Here is a 22,164-nt window from a genome sequence, read left to right as displayed (position 1 = left end):
GCATTTTGAAGTCCTTTGTCGGATTCACCTCTTTGTACAATTGCCTCACTTCAGGTAGTTCAGAAAGTCCCATCTTGTTGACAGGAGTAAGTGCCTTTGATTTTTTTGCCAGCCAGTCCATTGTCTACAGGTTCCAGCCTATTCTTGGACTTGGGTGTTAGGGGAGAAACTGCTAACCTCCCCCAGAAGTCTTTGCAATTATGCCTGTGTCATTATTTATTGTCTCTCTCTTTTTGGTCTCACTTGTATTTAGACAAAGAGGCAGCTGAACGTCTTTCAAAAACAGTAGATGAAGCATGTCTGTTACTAGCCGAATATAACGGGCGCCTGGCGGCGGAGCTGGAAGACCGACGCCAGCTGGCTCGGATGTTGGTGGAGTACACCCAGAACCAGAAAGACGTTTTGTCAGAAAAGGAGAAAAAACTGGAAGTGAGTACACAGCAAGGCAGACCCAAACTCCCCAAGTTTACCTTCCTGGAGCCCGCGTTAGGAGGGTTTTATTATGCCTTAATTAGCACATTTTTTTCTTTAAAACATTCATGAGATGAGAACATCCATCAGATACTGTAATGATTTAAACCAAGTTGAAAATTGAAGTCATGTTTTTTATATGTCCAGGAAAGAACAAAGTGGAATGCAGAAAGCAAGCAATGAAGTCTTAAATCATAGCATTTAGGGTCTCATTGCTTTAGTTTGAGCTTATATTTCAAGAAAAACAATTGTAGATTGAGGTTTGAGAAGAATAGGCATTCAGCACAGCCAAGGAATGATTGCATTTGGGAAATGGTTAAAACTTTCTTTTGGATTATATTGAGATTTATTTCCAACTTATATCCTTTCTAAGGCCAGTAAGTAGTGTGCCTCCAAGCTCTGTCTGCAGTCTCTTCTAAAATTCCACATAAACCTAATAATGTTTGTGGAGCCCAGTTCTCAAACTGTTGAGAAGGAGCTGATTTTTACCCTGAGTTGACGTTGTCTGAATGCCCTTGGAGAGCGGCTCCAGAACTAGTTTCTCTCCATGCATTTGTCTGGCTTAATTAAATACCTGGTGGTTTATCTCAGTCCTTTGATACCTGAACCAGCCGTGTGGCTATCTCGGAATTTTTGCTTGCATCCTGCAGCTAAGCTTCCTTTTAAGGAATGTCTGCCCTTCTTTTTTTCAAAGATATATAGAGAAGAGTTGCAACCAGTGGCTTGGGAAGGGAAGACAGTTTTGAGTTGAAGAATCAGTCACTTCTTATAGGAAACAAGAGTAGGTCAGGGAGGGAGGGGATTGTCCCCATCTGCCAACCCTGCACTCAAGAGACACTTTCTCTGGCCCAGAGGGACGGAAAAGTGAGCTAGCCCTGAGGCTGCCATGATTATGTCTGCCTTTCAACATAGTCATTTGACTTGTGCAGGGAAATGAAAGATGCGCTTCTTCCCATGTCGTTACTGCAATGGTTACGGGAGCTGTGATGGGTAGTGGTAGGGGGGACTTCATATTCCTAGCCAGCTTGAAAGTGGAAAATGGGAAAGAGATATAAAAATAGTATGGCTTAGATTTAGAAATCAACACTGATCAGAAGTCCTAAAGGGAGTTTCATAGGCAGTACCAGACGGTCATTTATCTGAAATGCTCATCTTTCACTGAGGAAGCATTTTCAGCCCTGTGCCCCGGGACTAATAAGAGAGTGTAATTAATGATTCTGGTTGTAAGTCACCATACCATCTGTTGAACTGCCCCTTGGCGACACATTAAGGGCTTTCTCTGATCTGTCAGACATTGATTATCATGAGCAGCTGCTGTTGGGTGGAACGTGGCAGGCTACCATAGAGGACAGAGTCTTTGAGAAGGAGATTGGGTTGGTAGAGTGAATTAACCCTTTGTTCGTCTCCTTTTCTCATGGTTGCACTTTCCTCCCTATATTTCTTCTGGGGGAATCTTCCTGGTTTCTGTAGAACCAATGGTTTGCTAAATGCCACAGGAGGTTATTAAGGCAGAAATGGATCAGAAATTTGGATCGTTGCTTTCCAGCCCCAATTTTTTTACTCACTTGGGCATTGGAATTCCATCGCTTTAAGAATCAGAACAGGTATGTCCCATCACCCGAAAGTATAGATTCTGAACTCCCAGTTCTTATCCCAAACTGTGTCTGTCAGACACATGAGTAAAAATTATTCACTGTAAAAATGGAGCTAAATTTGCTACATTTTAAAAAAGCAAACTGTTAGATATAAGATGTTGAGAGATGATTTCATTCTTTATCCATGTTTGCTAAAAATATGAACAGTCTGCTCCCTAGAATCTTGAGATTTTTTTCTCATATCCCGTAATAGACTGATCTTAATTCCATTATATCTTTATGGGGATGATAAAACTTAATAAGTATGTGCCACTTGAAAGACACATTATTACTATGATTTCTTCTAAATCTTCCAAAAGTGTCTTATTGATAGGGACAGTACATAAAGTATATGTATTTTTTTAACATTCTTTTTTTTTTTTTTTTTTTTAGTATTACCAGTCCTTGTTTTAAAACTGCCACGTCAGAAGAGTAATGAAATCTACTTTTATTTTTTAATCTTTTCATTGCCATCAGTGTATGAACATAGAATTCTTAGAACTCTGGAAATGTAGTTACTTGCTTGAGAGTCTCTTTTCTTCCCAGAGTTCTAATTTGATAACACATAACATTTTTTTCTACAGGTTTATATCTTCCTTATATAATGAGTATACCTCTTTATTATTTCACTTGAGAATTTTATCTTAGATTCTCAGTGTCTCCTGAACTTTGGGATAGGAAGTATAATGATTCAGAGCCTAGGATGATTCAGACCCTGAGACGTAGAAGACAAGAGTTATGGCTCCCAGAGAAATTGTGTTTCTGCCCTCAAGGAAATAATGTTTTTGCATAAACAGGATGGTTGAACGTAAAACCAAACCAAGGGATTGTACGTAATATAGATCAAGGAGGCAGCTGGCAATTACGATTGTGGTTGCAGTTATGATTGTGGTTTAAGGTTAAGTCTAAACTTCCTGGCAGGCAATACAGACTTTTCATAAGAGGAAGTAGCAACTGAAGAAGGGAAATACATTTGTAAATGGAGAACAACCACACTGGTGCAGACAGATGAGTAAAGGAAGACAAAGACAGAAGGTACGGGAAGCGGGCTCCCAGAGCCCTCCCGTGGGAATTTGGCGTCATACTCTTTCAACAACAACAAAACTCTTAGCAGCTGCTCATTCAGCCGTGAAGTTAGCAGAACCCACGCCAGGCAGGAGATAAGTGGAGATGAGCAGGATATGTGCTCTCCCTCAGTGAGCTTCCACTCTAGTAGAAGCAAGAATGAAGTTAAAGTAGAATGTGAGAAATGTTCTCAGTAAGGGGAATACCTTAACTCACTATGTCTAAGCTAAAATCAACTGAGGAAAGTTGATAATGTTATTTGTTTAATATACTGTATCGATCAGACATTTATTTAAAATAGAAGTGAATTATAAAATGCACAGACAGTTTTTGAACAATGCTGTGCTTTCAGTGGGCTTCTCTGGTGGCTCAGTGGTAAAGAATCCACTTGCCAATGCAGGAGACGTGGGTTCGATCCCTGGGTGGGAAAGATCCCCTGGAGAAGGAAATGACCACCTACTCCAGTATTCTTGCCTGGGAAATCCCTTGGACAGAGGAGCCTGGCAGGCTGCAGTTCATGGGATTGCAAAGAGTCAGATGCAACCTAGCAACTCAACAAAAATGCCTTCAGCAGGTCTTCCAGAGTTCACTAGAATAGGTGTTCTTTGGTAGCTCTTCCAGTATCAGAAACGTAATTTTTTTCAGTAAATATTTGTTCTGGGAGTGAAATTCATCACCTGATACAACCTTACTCAATGAAGAGGGTTTTTTAGGTTGCATTTAAAAACTAATTCTTAGTTGTAAAGACTATATTAGTAAAGAAAGGTGAGTATTTGATGGAAACTGTGGGTTTCCTCCTTTGTATTTTTTTTTCCTTTAAATAGAATCATGATTCATTTTTTCTTTGTTTACCTTTTTTTTCCTTTCTTTTTTCCCCATGCTCTTGCTTTTGGATGTTATAATAGACATTGGCCTTAAACTCCAGGCAAGTTAGAAGGAAAGCTGCTTAATATTTGTCATGCTTTTGTCGTGAACATGAGAAAACATAGAAATGGGAAAGAGGACATGCAGCAGGAAGCACAAATAGCAGCTCAAAGGGAGGATCAGGAATGTGGAGGAGGTAGAAGAAAGTGAATTCAATAAGGGAAAAGGAGCCAGAAAAGCCTCTAAAACTTCAGTTCTTAGAGCAAAGGGAGAATTTGTTTCTGGGGGACAGAGGTGACCATTAACCCCAAGTGATTGCTAGAAGCTCACAAGCTGTAGAGTAGGGTGGACAGAGTTCCAGTCTTGTCACTTTGGAGAAAGCCTGATATGGTATATTCCATCTGGGCATATGCAAAGGGGAAAGAGAGAGAGGGAGGGAAATCTTACTTGTACATGCATTGAAGAAAAAAATCAGAATGGGGAAGGGGCTCATAATTTTGACACATCGGTCCTTTTTTTTAAACATCATGATGTTTGTTGACGTTCTAGCAGTGCTCTAAACTGAAAGGAGACAGGTCTGTGTGTGATGTCCCTGCCAGTGGTACACACTCAGACTGAATGCCACACAGGGACGAGCTCTGGAGAACTGTGTTCTTGTCTGCAGATGTTTTAAAAATACGAGGTGAAACATGAAAATAATAACCCTTTTAAAGTATATGCATTTCAGCGACACATGGTACATTCATAGTATTGAGAAACCACCACCTGTATCAAATTCTAAAATAGCTCGCTTTCTGTCAGAGCAAAAGAAAACCCTGTGCCCCATTAACCAGTCCCTCCCTGTGGGCCCCTCCTCCCAGCCCCTCATAACCACCAATCAGCTTTCTGTGCCCATGGATTTGCCAGCGCTGGATATTTCATATAATTGGGTCTGGCTTCTTTCACTTAGCATGTTTTGGGATTTATCCAGGTTGTAGCATGTATTAGTACTTCATTTCTTCTTATGGCTGAATCGTCCATTTTATAGATATGCACAAATGTCTACCCGTCCCTTTGCTGATGCACGGTTGGGCTGTTTCCACCTTTTGGCCATTATGAACAGTGTTGCCATAAACAGTTGTGAACAAGTTTTTGTGTGGGCATATGTTTTATTTCTCTTGGGTATATGTATACCTGGGAATAGAATTACTGAATCGTAAGGTGAAGTCTATGTTTAACTTTTTGAGGAGACGCCAGAACTGGTTTCCATAGCAGCTGTGCCATTTCCCATTCCCACTAGCAGTGTATGAGGCTGCTTTTCTCACATCCTTGTCAACACTTGGCGTTGTCTGTCCTTTTTAAGTTCTAGCCATCCTGGCGGACGTGAAGTCGTATCGCGTGGTTTTGATTTGCATTTCCCTGGTGACTAACGAGGATGAGCATCTTAGCGTGTGCTTGTTAGCCATTTGTGTATCTTTTTTAAGAGCGTGTTTGTTCAAGTCCTGTGCCCAAATTTGAACTGAGTTGTTTGTTCTTGAATTGTAAGAGTTCTTGGTATGTTGTGGATATCAGACTTCTACCAGTTAAATGCTTTGCAAATATTTTGTTCCATTCTGTAAGCTGTTTTTTCACTTTCTTCAGTATGCTGTTTGAAGCAGTAAGTTTTGATAAGATCTAAATCGTTTTTTCTTGTGTTGCTTACGTTTCGGTGTCACATTTAAGAATCCATTGCAAAATCCAGGTCATAGGAAGAGTTATTCTGTGTTTTCTTCTAGGAGTTTTTTAGTTCTAGCTTTTACATTGAGGTTGTTGAGCTCATTTTTGCTTGTGATGTGAGGTGGGCCAGGGGAGTGTGAGTGCACCTCCTTTATTTGCATATAGATGCCTCGTTGCCCTGGCACTGTTTGTTGTTCCCCACTGAATACTTAGTACTTTTGTTAAAAATCGATTGGCCATAGATGTATGGGTATATTTCTTGACTCTGTTCTGTTCCACTGATCTGTGTGTCTGTCCTATGCCAGTATCACACACAACTACTTTGATCTCTGTAGCTTCATAGTAAGTTTTAAGATCAGAAAATGTGAATCCTCAAACTTCGTTCTGTCTTAGTGTCATTTGGCTGTTCAGGGCCTCTTTCAGTTCTGTGGGAATTTGAGGATCAGCTTTTCCATTCCAATAAAGTTTGTTGGAATTTTCATAGGCGTTGTGTTGAATCTGGAGATTGCTTTGGGCACTATTGCCATCTTAAGTCTTAAGCCTTCCAGTCCCTGAACGTGAAATGTCTTCCCATTTAGTTAGATAATTCTTTAATTTCTGCTGCAGAATTTTCAGACATGCTAGAGCATCGTTTCCCAGCGCATTTGGTTTTACGGAGGCCTTGTTTAGGTGCCCTCAGTGTCCAGAGCCGCAGTAGACGGCAGTGTGCGCCTCTCCTTCCAGTGGGCAGTGTTCACCCACCTCTGGAAGGCCTGCGTGTGTATGCATGTGTGTTTAACAAAGTCACCAGGGCACAGGCAAGACTGCCAGCTTTATTCTGCAGAGGAGAGGCCTGGATGTCTAGGTAAGGTCTTTAACAGGATTATGGAGCTGGATAGGACCTCAGGAGGTGTATAGTCCAGCTTCTGAATCATATAGTCTTCTCTTCAGACCCAGAGTTAGCGCAGACCAGAAATACAATTTAAAGCAGACATCTTGTCATTTTATCAAGTTTGTTTTGGTTTATTTATTGTGGTTTTAAAATTTTATTTATTTATTTCATTAGGTCAGGTCACAGCAGAAAGACGCTCTACACAGAAGAGTAGCCAGAGTTGATCATTTCAGCAGTCCCAAGAATCTTATTTTAGAGACATGATGTCTTATATAGGGGCATTAAAATGGTTGCAGGAAAGCATTCTGGAATGGCCCCTGAGAAAACCTTTCTGAGTTTGAGAGAGCGTACTTTGCCACCAAGCTCCTAAGTACCCTCCTGCCATAACTCTGCATTCTCTTGCTCTGAGAAGAAGGGAGAAATTGGTCACTGAACTTGGGCCTGTTGCTGTGTCTCCCAAACTTGGTAGGTCGCCCTCCACTGTAATGAATACTCAAGAGTACATGTGACTTTTCCTTTGAGACTCTGGTGGCTCAGATGGTAAAGAATCCACCTGCAGTGCAGGAGACGTGGGTTCGATCCCTGGGTCAGGAAGATCCCCTGGAGAAGGGAATGGCTACCCACTCCAGTATAATTGCCTGAAGAATTTCATGAACAGAGGAGCCTGGCAGGCTGTATAGTCAATGGGGTCACAAAGAGTTGGACACAACTGAGTGACTAACACTTTCACACTTTCACTTTCACTTAAGACAGCACAGCACAGCTGGGAAGGGGGAAATGGCCCAGAATCCAGCACTGACTTGTGACTTCTTATATCTGTTTGTAATTTGGTTCCAACAAACTTGAGAGATTCTTGGGCTATAGCTCATGGGGCACTAACGGCATCTGTTATTTCTGGCGGCATCCCCCACCCCCCTGCAGGGTGCAGATGGTGAAAGATGTTCATTCCAGTAATGGGATGGGCAGTAGGTAGAGATAGAGAGCTCCATTTTTGGTCAGCTTTGGACAAATCCTCCCCTTTCTCCATGGTGAGGGAAGCCAGTATCTCATTGTCCATTACAGTCAGGGCAGATGGGAGCAGGCGATATAATCCCTCTTTTAGATGAGAAGACAGAGCTCAGCGTTCCTTTGAGCAGTTCAGGGTCACAGAAGGAAGTCAGTGAGGAGAGAACCCCAGTCTGCAGAATCCTGACCCCAGTGATCATCTACCATGTTCCCTGGGAACTGAGAGGCCCTGCCTGTGGGTCCTCTGTACTACTCCCTTCCTTAGCGTGTTCTCCCCTCCCTAGACTAGCAGCGCTGTCAGCACCATGGGCGGAAGCAGGCCAGTCTGCTCACACTGGTCACTTGATCAGTGGTGGGCTGGTGGGATGGGGTTGTACTTGTGTCCTTCCCCACACAGCAGGCCTTGGCTCGCTCACTGCTTTTTCACCCCTGCTTTGATGTGCATCCCCTTTTTTTTCTTCTTTTTTTTTTTTAAAGTTTCCCTCCAGTAGGTGGGGACTTTTTGAGTTGCGTGGTTCTGTAAGTGATTCGGAGTTTGGAAGGTGTGTTTAATCCTTGGATTCCTTCCATTCTTTTTAGGTACTGCTGACCCTTTTAGCTCAGGCCAGATTTGTAGCTGGAGCTCTTATCTATCCGTGTGTGCGCTTACGGGTGTGTGTGTGTGTGTGTCTTTCTATATTAATCTCTCATTACTCTAGGGGAGAAAAGGCCTCATATAATGTACTTCACTTACTTGGTGACCTAAGGGCATGGTTCCCTGACACTTGAGACTTTACTTTGAAAACAGTGACGTGAATTCAAAGCTCTCCCAGCTGTAAATCCATACCTTTAGCCACAGCATTGTTTTCCTATTTATCAACTTTTGATGGTTCCTCCTCCTTCCCAGAACAGCTCCACTGAGTTTTAGCAAGTGTGTGTAGCACTAATTCTTCAGATTTATTATGAAGTGCATATATACATTGAATAAAAACAGTGTTCAAGCCCTGCATCACTGCTTTGTCTGCCAAAATATTCATTCATTCTTTTTTTTTTTTAAACTAACTTAACTCACTTACTTGGCTAGCTGCCTAACTGCACCAGGTCTTAGTTGCAGCATGTGGGATCTAGTTCCCTGACCAGGGATTGAAGCAGGCCCTCTGCATTGGGAGCTTGGAGTCTTAGCCACCCCACCATCAGAGAAGTCCCCAAACATTCATTCTTACTCAACTAATATTCAGTTCTTTTTCTTTTTTGAATTACAAAAGAAGCACTCACAGGAAACTTAGAAAAAATGAATATAAAGAAAAAAAAATCATAATCTCACTATTCAGAGATATCTACTTTTAATTTTGATATATTTCTTTTATTTTTTCCTCCTGTTTTAAAATTAAAATGATCATATATGCCTTTAAAAACTTTACGTGGTTATTTTCCCTTATTAGCAAAAAACTTTGTAAACATTTTAAATGGTTTCTTGAATATGGTTTGATATTCAGTTACTTTTATTGAAGTGTTTTTTTTTTTAAACTTTGGGCTAACTTTTAGTATCTGGATTTTTTAATTCCTAGAAATTTAAAAAAATGGATTCTGTATGTGTGCAGATGTCTGCTTGTCTTTAAGTATACTCCAGGTCATATGTATTTCAAGGTCTTTGCCTTCAGTAGGCATTTCTGACTTATGGGTTCTTGATCTTTTTCAAAGCATCTTAAGTAGACTAGAACTTCACTGAGCTTTATAGACAGACAGATAGGTAGAAGATACATACGTATGTGTGTAATGTGGATATATACCCACAAGTTAAGGATTAGTCTTTGTTTTATGAAGGAGTGAACATTGAAGCAGACAAATTAGACAAATGGGGCTCTCTTCTGGGTTTTAAATTAACTGTTTACATTTGAAACAGCTGTGTGAAGATGGCAACTACTTATTATAACATTGACTTGAGTGAGCATAGCTTTGAGAGCAGAGTTCAGATTACAGAAATTTGAGCTCTTGTGTGTTACGTTGAGCAAAGCTCTATTTTGGTTTTTATGAATGTTCCTACTCCTGTTCAGGTGGGCCTTCTGCTCCTACCGTAAGTTGTGGTTTTTGAAGAAAGTGAAACTAGATTATGGCATGCTCTGCTTTTGCAAGTTGTATCTCTGACTTTGTTTTCCCTTATAAAATGAAGGGCTTAAAGTAAGGTCAGAATGAGTCTTTTTCCATGTTTAGAGCAAAAATTTGCTTGCTTATAATAAGGAGTCAACATGAAACCTTTACAAAGTCCCTGAGCTCCCAAAGGTATGGCATGCTTCACGTGAAGAAGTGATGGTACCAGTCAACTTTCTCTATGACTCTGCAAGCCTCCTTATTTGTTCTCCTCCTTATTCAGATTCTTTCAACATCTTTAGGAAAAAGTATGGACATCTCTCTTACTCCAGTCATGAGGTTCTTTGAGAATTTTAAGCAGAGTAACTTTGTGAACTTCAACTCAGCAAAAATTTGCTGGTGGCTTTCTAAGCATTCTTGAGGTTTTGATAATGATTAAAATAGACTCATCCCACTTTTCCTTCATGGCGTCTGGTAGGCTCTGTTTGGTGCTTTTATTTTGCCCACCACTGTTTCTGCTCTGTGGGACATAAGACTCACAAGGAGTTATTCCCAGAAATATAGCATTTAACCCCAGTCAAGATTTAGTGATGAGGATCCGCAGTGCCCGTTCCAGGCTCTTTGTGCCTTTCTCTACTGAGGCCAGTCAGTGGTTTTGGCAGCCTCCTATCTTTGGCATGGTTTTTCATTTATAAAATAATAATTTTACCTTCACCCGTAACAAAGAGGTTCCAGCGCTTGTCCAACCTCAGTAGTTAGTGTTTGCCTTTCCTTAGCGCACAGGACCTTTAGGACCAAGTTATTTTCCTTTCTGTGTAAAAAGTCTCCAGTAGGCTGGCTGAAGGGCTCCTTCTCAGCAGATGTATCATGCCTTGCCTCTCTAATATGGTTTTTACGTCACGCTCACACGAGCACACCCCGCATCACTACTACTCTCCCTTTTTTACCACATCATTGCATCGTGGCTCCCCATTTTGCCTCTGCTTAACCCCACTGCAGCTTGGCAGGTACATCTCCGTTACTGTCTTTAAAATCCCCCACAGTAGCCTAGGGCTTCCCATATGGCTCGGCGGTAAATAATCAGTCTTCCAGTGCAGGAACCTCAGGAGACTCAGGTTTGACCCCTGAGTCCGGTAGATCCCCTGGAGGAGGAAATGACAACCTACTCAAGTATCCTCGTCTGGAGAAGCCCATGGACAAAGAAGCCTGGAGGGCTACAGTCCATGCAGTCAGTCGTAAAGAGCTGGACATGACTGAGCACCCACACACACCAGTAGTCTAATCTCAGAAGCCTAAAGATATTTCTCAGTCTCTGGCTCTCTTTTTCTTTTCTCTTTTTGGCCCTCTCTATAGCATTTAATCGGAGAAGGCAATGGCAACCCACTCCAGTACTCTTGCCTGGAAAATCCCATGAAAGGAGGAGCCTGGTAGGCTGCAGTCCATGGGGTCGCTAAGAGTCGGACATGACTGAGCGACTTCACTTTCACTTTTCACTTTCATGCATTGGAGAAGGAAGTGGCAACCCACTCCAGTGTTTTTGCCTTGAGAATCCCAGGGACAGGGGAGCCTGGTAGGCTTCCGTCTGTGGAGTCACACAGTCGGACACAACTGAGGTGACTTAGCAGCAGCAGTAGCATAGCATTTAATGGGGGCTTCCCTGGTGGCTCAGTTAGTAAAGAATGTGCCTACAATGCAGAAGACCCAGGTTCAATTCCTAGGTCAGAAAGATCTCCTGGAGAAAGAATGGAATGGCAGCCCACTCCAGTATTCTTGCCTGGAGAATGCCATGGACAGAGAAGCCTGGCAGGCTGTAGTCCATGTGGTCACAAAGAGTTGGACAGAACTTAGTGACTAACAGTCATCTATACAAAACCCAGGAATCCTAGCCACCAGACCAGCAAGGGCTAGAGGCTAGAAACTATAGCATTTAATACTGTTTATTACTTTTCGTGTGTTTTCCTTCTCTTGGTTTCTGGATCCCACCTTCTGCTGGTTCTAGGCCTTTTGTCCTTTAATATGCTTTTCTCTATTCTTGCCCAATAAATGGATATTCCTTTAGCTTTTTTCTCATTCTCATTCTCTGAAGTGGCTTCAGCTACCACCTCTGTGCTGATGGCTTCAATTTAGGTCTATACCTAGATCCTTCCTTGTACTTAAGACCCATGTATCTAATTTCCACAAACACCTTATGCTTAATATGATCACATTCACCATCTTCTCCCTTCCAGCTGCCATTCATCAGAGCCAGACACTGGGCCTCATCCAGTGTTTCTCTTTGTGTTTTTCCCACCTCCCACGTGAGTCACTTCATTCACCTCATGTCCCAGTCGCTTCTTCAGCTCCACTTCTGCAGCTCTGCAAGACAGCCTCCCATCACCACTCTTCCACATTGGAGTAGTTGCTAAGCCCTTGTGATTTTTATCTCCTCAGTTTTTCTTGAATTTGTCCTCCTTCTCTTCATCTCTGTCTCCACTTACCGGTGTAGTCCAAACTGACACCATCTCTCACCTGAGTGTGTGAATGCTCAGTCACTCAGTCGTGTCCAACTCTTTGTGTCCAACTCTTTCTTATTTATTTATTTGACTGAGCTGGGTCTTAGCTACGGCATGTAGGATCTAGATCCCCGACCAGGAATTGAACCTAGGTCCCCTCCATTGGGAGCACCAAGTGGAGTCTTAGCCACTGGGCCACCAGGAAAATCCCTGAATCTGGAGTTTCTGACTCCAGGTTTTTTCTGTTCTACTATGGAGACCTCCCTCCCATGGGAGGGTGACGTACCCTCAGTCTTTTGGGAGAGTTAGGAAATGCATTTTACTTCCTTTTTTTTTTTTTTTTTTGGCTAACGGAAGGAAGTGAAAACTTTTTATTGCTTGTAGAGAGAGCTGTATCAAATGCAGAGCAGTAACCTACAGGCCACCTTGCTCCAGGCAGACCTTTCAGCACTTTAAATTATAACAAACATTGCTTAAAGTTATTTAGTGTGAAAAATGCCCTTTTCCTTTCTACCCTTTGCTTCTCACTGCTGCCCTGCAGGAATATTTGACTCCACCAGTATTGGGCTCGACAAGAGAAACAGCTGAAAGGTCTGCCTGCACCTTTCATGTTTGCACAACATCAATAACTTGGTTTTTTATTAAAATGGTTGTTAAGGAAATCAGTTTGTGGGGGCTTTATTTGCATAAAGCTTATGTTTTTTGAAGGTTAACTTTTTAAAAAATGAATTAATTATAAATATACTTCCTGTGCATTAGTGGTTTGGTTTTACCTGGTTTTGTATGAGGGACCCATTGTATAACTGGTATAAGCATTTTTGAGGGACCCAGGTGCATTTTAAAATTAGTCTCTTTTTAAAGCACTTTCACAGGCATCTGTTCAATTTTAAGTTTTAGCTTTATGATTACATTAAGATTTGAAAATTTGCCCAGTCCCAGAATGGAGTTTGGCCTTCCCAGGTGGCACTTGTGGTAAAGAACCCATCTGCCAATACAGAAGACAAGACATGTGGGTTCAGTCCCTGGGTTGGGAAGATCCCGTAGAGGAGAGCATGGCAACCCACTCCAGTATTCTTGCCTGGAGAATCCCATGGACAGAGGAGCCTGGTGGATTCCAGTCCCAAGGGTCACAAAGAGTCAGACACAACTGAAATGACTTCGCACACATGCATGCAAAATGGATTTTATTTTTGTTAGTTTCATTTTTATTAGTTTAATTCTGTGTGTTGGGCTTCCCTGGTGGCTCAGATGGTAAAGAATCTGCCTGCAATGCAGGAAACCCAGGTTTGATCCCTGGGTTGGGAAGATTCCCTGGAAGAGGGAATGGCAACCCACTCCAGTATTCTTGCCTGGAGAATGGAGCAGACAGAGGGAGCCTGGCAGGCTGTAGTTGCAAAAGAGTTGGACATGATACATAGTAACTTTTCATTCTTCTTCCCTTGCTTTTGCAAATCCCTCTCAGAAGGGGGTTTTTGTTGTGATAGTAGAAGCTCCCTTAAACCTTTTGTGTAGAGGGTCTTCTGGGGAGAAAGAAATACTCCAAAAACACTTTGTGGTATGATTTCCAGCTTAAGAAGCCAGTTCCCATTTGATTCCGCCAGTCAGTTCATTCCCTCAGTTGTGTCTGACTGTTTGTGACCCCATGGACTGCAGCACGCCAGGCTTCCCTGTCCATCACAAACTCCTGTAGCTTGCTCCAGCTCATGTCCATCGAGTCGGTGATGCCATCCAACCATCTCATCCTCTGTCATCCCCTTCTTCTCCTACCTTCAATCTTTCCCAGCATCAGGGTTTTTTCCAATGAGTCAGTTCTTCACATCAGGTGGCTAAAATATTGGAGCTTCAGCTTCAGCATCAGTCCTTCCAATGAATATTCAGAACTGAATTCTTTTAGGATTGACTGGTTTGATCTCCTTGCTGTCCAAGGGACTCTAAAGAATCTTCTCCAACACCACACTCCAAAAGCATCAATTCTTCAGTGCTCAGCTTTATGGTCCACCTCTCACATCCATACATAACTATGAAAAACCATAGCTTTGACTAGACAGACCTTTGTTGGTAAAGTAATGTATTGCTCTGCGAATACTTTGAATTATAGTCATTTTGTCACTTTCCCTCCTGGGAAACACTATGGGTACTTTTGAAGAGGGGGAATTTCCCCCTCTGCTCCTCTTGAGTTCTTGTGATTGTACTACTAAAACGAAAAACAAAAAGGACAGAAGGCAGATTAAGAGGAAAAAAAGAAATGTTTTGTCTTTTTTTTTCATATACACAGAGGTCTTCTAAAAATGAGACCTAAGAAGTAACCAAAGCAGGCAGCTTTTATATGTTTTACATAGTAAATTTGTGAGGAATGACAGCACAAAGAAACTTAGGCTTTGGGTGCTTAATTAGAAAAGAATCTAAACAGAATTTGAGTGTGGGGTAGTGAATCAGAGAAGTAACAGAGTTTGTTTATACAGGCTTCTCAGCTCTGAATTCCTGTCTCTGACAATAAGGGTGTCTGTCTTTCCACCTCCAGATGCAGAAAGCGAACCTTTCACTTGAGAGATTTATTTCCTGCTTTTCAGGGAGACAGAAGAGGATCAGAATTTTTCTTGTTTTTTAATTTCTTATATCAGTGCTTTTCATGCAACTTCAAATAATTAATATGCCATGGTATAGCCATTTTGAGGTAGCCCACTCGGAGCCCCAGCAGTAGTAGCCCCTTTATTATTGGTTTTGGTAACAGAGCTGAAAGCCACTGAAGACTAGAATCAGAGCCACAGCTTTCTCTTTCCCTTGTATCTTCCCCAGCATCTTAACTCAGCAGCTCCAGCCCTGCTGTGACACCTCAGAAGGGATCATTCTGAAATGTTGCAGCTGCCACTAAGTCACATGGAGCAATGGAGCTGGCTGGGAGAGAGGTGCGAGTTAGCGATGGGTTTTTAATGTTCCCATGTAGATCCTTGAAGAAAAATTAAAAGCAGCATTCTTATTTTCAGCCCAAAGATTTAGATATTGTATTTTCCCATAAAAAATGAAGGATGAGTTAATTAGTTGTAGTTTAAGTTGAAGCTGTGATTTCTAAGTGTAGATTTCTAAGTCTATAGCATCAGCAACTATAGAGTTAAGCCTCCTGGAAAGACAAGAGGGCTGAGGGGGCATGTTAAGTAACCTTGGGGCAAGACTCAGCTTTCCCTTTCTGCCTGGCTCTCTTGGCTTTCCTGTGATGAAGCCGTTCTTTGACTTTAATTCAGTGTGGCAGGTCACGTTTCAAACAGGGCCCTTCATAAACTTCTTCATGCATAATAACCCTTTATAATTCTTAATTGGAAGTAGCTGGGCAGTGGGTGATTTTTATATACCATGTGTCCTATAGCACAACAGGGCAAGATAAAGGAAAACAGACATCTTGTTACTGGAAATCTTATCAAATCAAGCCCCTGCCTTTGGTGTTATTTCTAACACAATTTTTGTTGTGTAAATACTTCTTAGCAAGGAGAAAAAAGTAGGTTTGACAGTTTACATTTTGATCTGTATTTCTTACATGAGTTGCTAGAGGAAATGCTTACAATTTTTGTTTGTTTTGAAAGTGAAATTCCCCTCGAAAGGTCGTTGCGACATTGGCCCCTGTCATTTCTAACCGTCTTATCCCCCAGCTCATCTGCAGCATGTCAGCTCTGGCTTACCCCTCTAACCAAAAAAGGCAAAGAATGTGTCAGCCTTGCTTCCCTCGGCCAGTTGTCTCCATGTGCTGTGCTGGGCTGTGTTCCCACAGTGTCAGCTGGATCCATAGGAAGCAGGGGGATGTTGGACACATTTTCTACTTCTGGTTCAAAGAATCTTTGAGGCAAAATTCCAGAGTTTTGCCAGGAACATAAATCCTAGGCTCAGTCTTAGAGCCACACCTCCGTCCTTTACCTTCTCTGTTTTCAGCATTTCTTGGCGATCACAGAAACCCAGGCAGTTCATCATGTGTGCCTGCTTCCCCCTGCACTACCTCCCCTCCAGGATCCTGCACCAGGGCAGCAGTAGCCGCAAGTCTGGTAGAACGCCTGCCTGTTTCATGGCTCCCCATGGTGGGGGTCGGTGGGGGCGTGTTTTGCTGCAGTGAGTGCCTGTAGCGAACGGCGGATTCAGCTCAGCGCTTCGCCTCTGCCACCACCCCAGTGTAAATTATGCATGAGCAGGGAAGGCAAAGCAACAGCGCTTCCTGGGTTTGTCTTGTCTTCTTGCTTGCCTGGTAGTGGAGGAAAAGGCAAGTGTCTGAAGATACAGGTGTGAAAAAGAGCCGTGTGAAGTGTGGGTGAGGTGAATCAGCTGGTGGGGAGAGAAGACTGAGAAACAGGAGCAGGGCAGGGGTGGCATCTGCTGGTGTAAATGGTGCAGGGCTCCATCTCTCGAGTTCCTGGACCAGGAAGGGTAGTGGGAGCCTTAGATTAAAGGCTGAGTCCTCTGTTATACACAGGTCTAAGGTATTTTAAGCAAACAGCATGTGACCACCTTGTCGCATCATTTGTCTGTGTGCTGAAGAGATTGTGGGATGCAGCACACTTCAGTGAGTCAAAAGAATTTGAATGGGTCTCATCACCTGGAAGTTGGTTTCATGGTGTCTTGAAAAGAATTCCTGATTTCTGCTGAGAACAGGAGTTCCTGAGGGCTCAGTGTGGAACCTTGCCGAGCTTGTGGGTCTTAGTTGTCAGAAAACACAGTGTACCTTGAGGAAAAAGATGCTTGGATTCTCCTGAGGTCTGTCTCCTTTGCCTGTTTAGAACCTAAGAGAATAACAGGAAGGCAGCTATCAAGGGTGTGCCCTGCCCCTACTGAGGGAAGACGTAGAGACAGGTAAATGCTGGATTTGTGTCTGGGGAAGTAGTTTTATTTGGATTCATGCTTAATTTTCTGTTGGTCAGTGGCAGCATTAAGGGCTTCCCAGGTGGCTCAGTATTAAAGGATCTGCCTGCCAATGCAGGTTCAGTCCCTCAGTTGGGAAGATCCCCTGGAGGAGGAAACGGTAACCCACTCCAGTATTCTTGCATGGATAATCCCATGAACAGAGGAGCCTGGTGGGCTACAGTCCATGGGGTCGCACAGACTCTGACACAAGCTGTACATATATACACTTGGGAAAAGGCTGACTCTAATTAAAAAAAAAAAAACGGTTAGGATATCACAGAGTCAGTTACTACTAAATCTGTTTGGAAAGTGGAGTTGCTCAGTCGTGTCCGACTCTCTGCGACCCCGTGGACTGTAGCCCCCAGGCTCCTCCACCCATGGGATTCTCCAGGCAAGAGTACTGGAGTGGGTTGCCATTTCCTTTATTTAGGGGACTATAAAATTACTATAGCCTCAGTTTGACCTAATTAGAGCTTGGGGTGAATTGTTTGTCTTTCCTCAAGGCATTAAGTGGGGTCATTCAGCTGTCCCAGTTAAGCAGCTACATATTTTAACAGTTTTGTTTGTTTATTTGTTTGTTTTTTCGGCTGTGCCATATGGCTTGTGGGATCTTATTCTCCCCCTGTCCAGGGATGTTTTAACAGTATTAAAGGCAGTCTTTACCTGTATTTAGATATTCAGAGTATGTACCTAGTGGCTCTTGCTGATACATTTTAACCAGTTGGCCGATTCACCATTTTTCAGAACAGTTTTAGGTTCACAGCAAAATTAAGAGGAAGGTACAGAGATTTCCTATATACTCCCTTATCCCCAGACCTGTCTTGTCTCCCCCACTATCTACGTCCTCCAGATGGGGTACATTTTTGCTCCTGATGAACCCACATAGTGAGCAGTAAAAGTTGTTCAGTCTCTTTGCAACCCCATGGACTGTAGCCCACCAGGCTAGAATACTGGAGTGGGTAGCTGTTCTCTTTTCCAGGGGATCTTCCCAACCCAGGGATTGAACCCAGGTCTCCTGCATTGCAAGTGGATTCCTTACCATCTGAGCCACCAAGGAAGCCCTGATGAACCTATGCTGACACCAAATTAATAGTTACCTGAGTTCACATCGCTGTTGGACATTCTTTGGGTTTGGACGATGTGTAATTCATCACTATTGTGTTTCCACTACCCTGAAAATCATCTGCTTCACCTATTCATCCCTACCTCCTCCCTCCAACCTTTGTATCCATGATTTTGCCTTTTTCAGAATGTCATATAATTGGAGTCATACAGTAGTTAACCTTTCCAGATTGGCTTCTTTCAGAAATAATATGCATTTAAAGTTTCTCCCTGTCTTTTCATGGCTTGATAGCTCATTTATTTTTGTTGTTCAGTCACTTAGTCATGTCCAGACTCTTTGCAACCCCAATGGACTGCGGCTCACAAGGCTTTCCTGTCCTTCACCATCTCCCGGAGCTTGCCAACTCACGTCCATTGAGTTGGTGATATCATCCGACCATCTCATCCTCTGTCATCCTCTTCTCCTCCTGCCTTCAGTCTTTGCCAGCATCAGGGTCTTTTCCAGTGAGTCAGCTCTTCACATCAGGTGGCCGATAGTATTGAAGCTTCAGCATCAGTCCTTCCAATGAATATTCAGGGTTGATTTCCTTTAGCGTTGACTCATTTGATATCTTTACAGTCTAAGGGACTCTCAAGAGTCTTCTCCAGCACCACAGTTCAAAAGCATAAATTCTTTTGTGTTCAGCTTTCTTTATAGTCCAACTCTCACATCCATACATGACAACTAGAAAAACCATAGCTTTGACTAGATGGGCGTTTGTTGGCAAAGTAATGTCTCTGTTTTTAATATGCTATCTAGGTTTGTAATAGCTTTTCTTCCAAGGAGCAAGCGTCTTTTAATTTCATGGCTGCAGTCACCATCTGCAGTGATTTTGGAGCCCAGGAAAACAAAGTCTGTCACTGTTTCCATTGTTTCCCCATCTATTTGCCATGAAGCAATGGGACTGGATGCTATGATCATAGTTTTTTGAATGTTGAATTTTAAGCCAGCTTTTTCACCTCTTTTGAATGTTGAATTTTAAGCCAGCTTTTTCACCTCCTCTTTCACTTTCATCAAGAGGCTCTTTAGTTCCTCTTTGCTTTCTGCCATAAGTGTGGTGTCATCAATATCTGAGGTTATTGATATTTCTCCCAGCAATCTTGATTCCAGCTTGTGCTTCATCTAGCCCAGCATTTTGCATGATGTACTCTGCTTATTTAATTGAAGTTAAATAAGCAGGGTCACAATATACAGCCTTGACGTACTCATTTCTTTTTAGTGCTGAATAATACTGTGTTTGGATGTACCAGAGTTTATCCACTCCTCTACTTGGCGTCTTGGTTGATTCCAGCTTTGGGTAATTATGAATAAGGCTGCTGTAAACGGTGGTGTGATGGTATTTGTGTGGGCCCAGATATTCAGCTCCTTTGGATAAATACCAGCAAGCATAGTCGTATGGTAAGAGTATGTTTGGTTTTGTAAGAAGCTACCAAATTGTCTTCCAGAGTGGCTGTACCATGTTGCATTCCCACCAGTGGTGTATTTGAGCCTTCCTCTTGCTCTGCATCCTCACCAACATGTGGTGATGTCTTTTCTGCACTCTGACTATTCTAGCAGGTATGGGGTGGTATTTCAATGCTGTTGTTGTTTTTAATGTTTATTTTATTTTTTGCTGTGCTGGGTCTTTGTTGCTGTGTGCAGGCTTTCTCTAGTTGTAGTGAGTGGGAGCTACTCTTCATTGTGGTATGGGGGCTTCTCATTGCAGTGGCTGCAGAGCACAGACTCCAGGGTGTGTGAGCTTCAGTAGCACAGGCTCCAGAGCACGGGCTCAGTAGTTGTGGCAGATGGTCTCAGTTGCCCTGAGGCATGTGGGATCTTCCTGGAACAGGGATCAAACTTGTATCCCCTGCATTGCAAGGTGGACTCTTAACTACTGGACCACCAGGGAAGCCCTCGGTATTGTTTTAATTTGCATTTCCCTGATGACATATGATGTCTTTCACAGACATTTTCTCCCACTCTCTGGCTTATCTTTTCATTCTCTTGGCAGTCTTTTCTAGAGTCGAAATTTTTCATTTTAATGAAATCCAGTTTGTCATTTCTTTCATGGATCATGTTGCTGATGTTGTATGTAAAATACTATCTGCTGTCCATTGTATTGCCTTTGCTCCTTTGTCAAAGATCGGTTGACTGTTGATATATTCTGGGCCCTCTGTTCTGTTGCACTCATCTTTTTGTCTGTTCTTTTGCCAGTATTGCGTTCTTGATTACAACAGCTTAAAGTTAAGTCTTAGAGTTAAGTAGTGTCTAGCTTTGTTCTTTTAATAGTGTGTTGACTCTTCAGAATCTTTTGCCTCACCATATAAACTTTAGAATTAGTTTGTTTATATCTTCAAAATAATTTGCTGTGGTTTTGATTGAGATTGCCTTGGATCTGCAGATCAAGTTGAGAAGAACTGACATTGTAAGAGAATTGCATCTTCCTATCCACGAACGTGGAATATCTCTCTATTTATTTACCTCTTCTATGTTCGATCATCAGAATTTTGTAGTTTTCCTCCTGTAGATGTCATAGATATTTTGTTAGCTTTATACTTATTTCATTGTTTAAAGACTAATGTAAATGGTATTGGGTTTTAATTTCAATTCCACTAGTTCATTGCCAATATATAGGAAAGCAATTGACTTTTATATATTAATGTTGTATCTTGCAACTCTTTTTTTTAATCCTGTTCATCGGCTCCTGCTTTCATCCTTTGTCTAGTGATGCCCTCCTCCTAGACTCATGAACCTGCCCTTAAAATAGAAATGTCTGTGGGTAGAAAACAAGAAGACCTCCCTGGGTCACAAGGAGGTGTGGGCCTGATCCATCCACTTTCAGAGTGCTATGAAAAGAGGACTTTAATGTGGAACATACTTCCTTTCATTAAAATGAATTTTCTTTAATGATGTCTAGAATATAATAGCAATCTAAACATGATGAGATATTCACGACCCAGATAATCATGATGGTGTGATCACTCACCTAGAGCCAGACATCCTGGAATGTGAAGTCAAGTGGGCCTTAGAAAGCATCACTATGAACAAAGCTAGTGGAGGTGATGGAATTCCAGTTGAGCTATTTCAAATCCTGAAAGATGATGCTGTGAAAATCCTGCACTCAATATGCCAGCAAATTTGGAAAACTCAGCAGTGGCCACAGGACTGAAAAAGGTCAGTTTTCATTCCAATCTCAAAGAAAGGCAATGCCAAAGAATGCTCAAACTACCACACAGTTGCACTCATCTCACACGCTAGTAAAGTAATGCTCAAAATTCTCCAAGCCAGGCTTCAGCAATACATGAACCATGAACTTCCAGATGTTCAAGCTGGTTTTAGAAAAGGCAGAGAAACCAGAGATCAAATTGCCAACATCCTCTGGGTCATGGAAAAAGCAAGAGAGTTCCAGAAAAACATCTATTTCTGCTTTATTTATTGACTATGCCAAAGCCATTGACTGTGTGGATCACAATAAACTGTGGGAAATTCTGAAAGAGATGGGAATACCAGGCCACCTGACCTGCCTCTTGAGAAACCTGTATGCAGGTCAGGAAGCAACAGTTAGAACTGGACATGGAACAATAGACTGGTTCCAAATAGGACAAGGAGTACGTCAAGGCTGTATATTGTCACCCTGCTTATTTAACTTATATGCAGAATACATCATGAGAAACGCTGGGCTGGAAAGAGCCCAAGCTGGAATCAAGATTGCTGGGAGACATATCAATTACCTCAGATATGCAGATGACACCACCCTTATAGCAGAAAGTGAAGAGGAGCTAAAAAGCCTCTTGATGAAAGTGAAAGTGGAGACTGAAAAAGTTGGCTTAAAGCTCAACATGCAGAAAATGAAGATCATGGCATCTGGTCCCATCACTTCATGGGAAATAGATGGGGAAACAGTGGAAACAGTGTCAGACTTTATTTTTTTGGGCTCCAGAATCACTGCAGATGGTGATTGCAGCTGTGAAATTAAAAGACGCTTACTCCTTGGAAGGAAAGTTTGACCAACCTAGATAGCATATTCAAAAGCAGAGACAT

At 42.3% G+C, this 22,164-nt stretch overlaps 1 protein-coding gene across 5 annotated transcripts in view; it reads left to right on the top strand.

Moving 5' to 3' along the window:
• Positions 1–22,164, top strand: part of RPRD1B (regulation of nuclear pre-mRNA domain containing 1B) — a 77,003-nt gene that overhangs the window by 29,876 nt on the left and 24,963 nt on the right. For 4 of the 5 annotated variants that reach the window (XM_086330877.1, XM_086330878.1, XM_086330875.1 and 1 more), the window contains one exon: positions 254–429. The exons of the other annotated variant lie outside the window; for it this stretch is intronic. In XM_086330877.1, the coding sequence (XP_086187003.1) occupies positions 254–429 (176 nt within the window). The remainder of the gene's footprint in view (positions 1–253; positions 430–22,164) is intronic. 5 annotated transcript variants of the gene reach the window in all.

This window comes from Bos grunniens, chromosome 13 (genome assembly GCF_055505025.1).
Source record: "Bos grunniens cultivar Pamir isolate PY7600 chromosome 13, Bosgru_T2T1.0, whole genome shotgun sequence".
In the NCBI taxonomy this organism is placed as follows: Eukaryota; Metazoa; Chordata; class Mammalia; order Artiodactyla; family Bovidae; genus Bos; species Bos grunniens.
The sequence above is the reverse complement of the archived record's forward strand: the minus strand, read 5'-3'. Positions and strand labels throughout refer to the sequence as shown.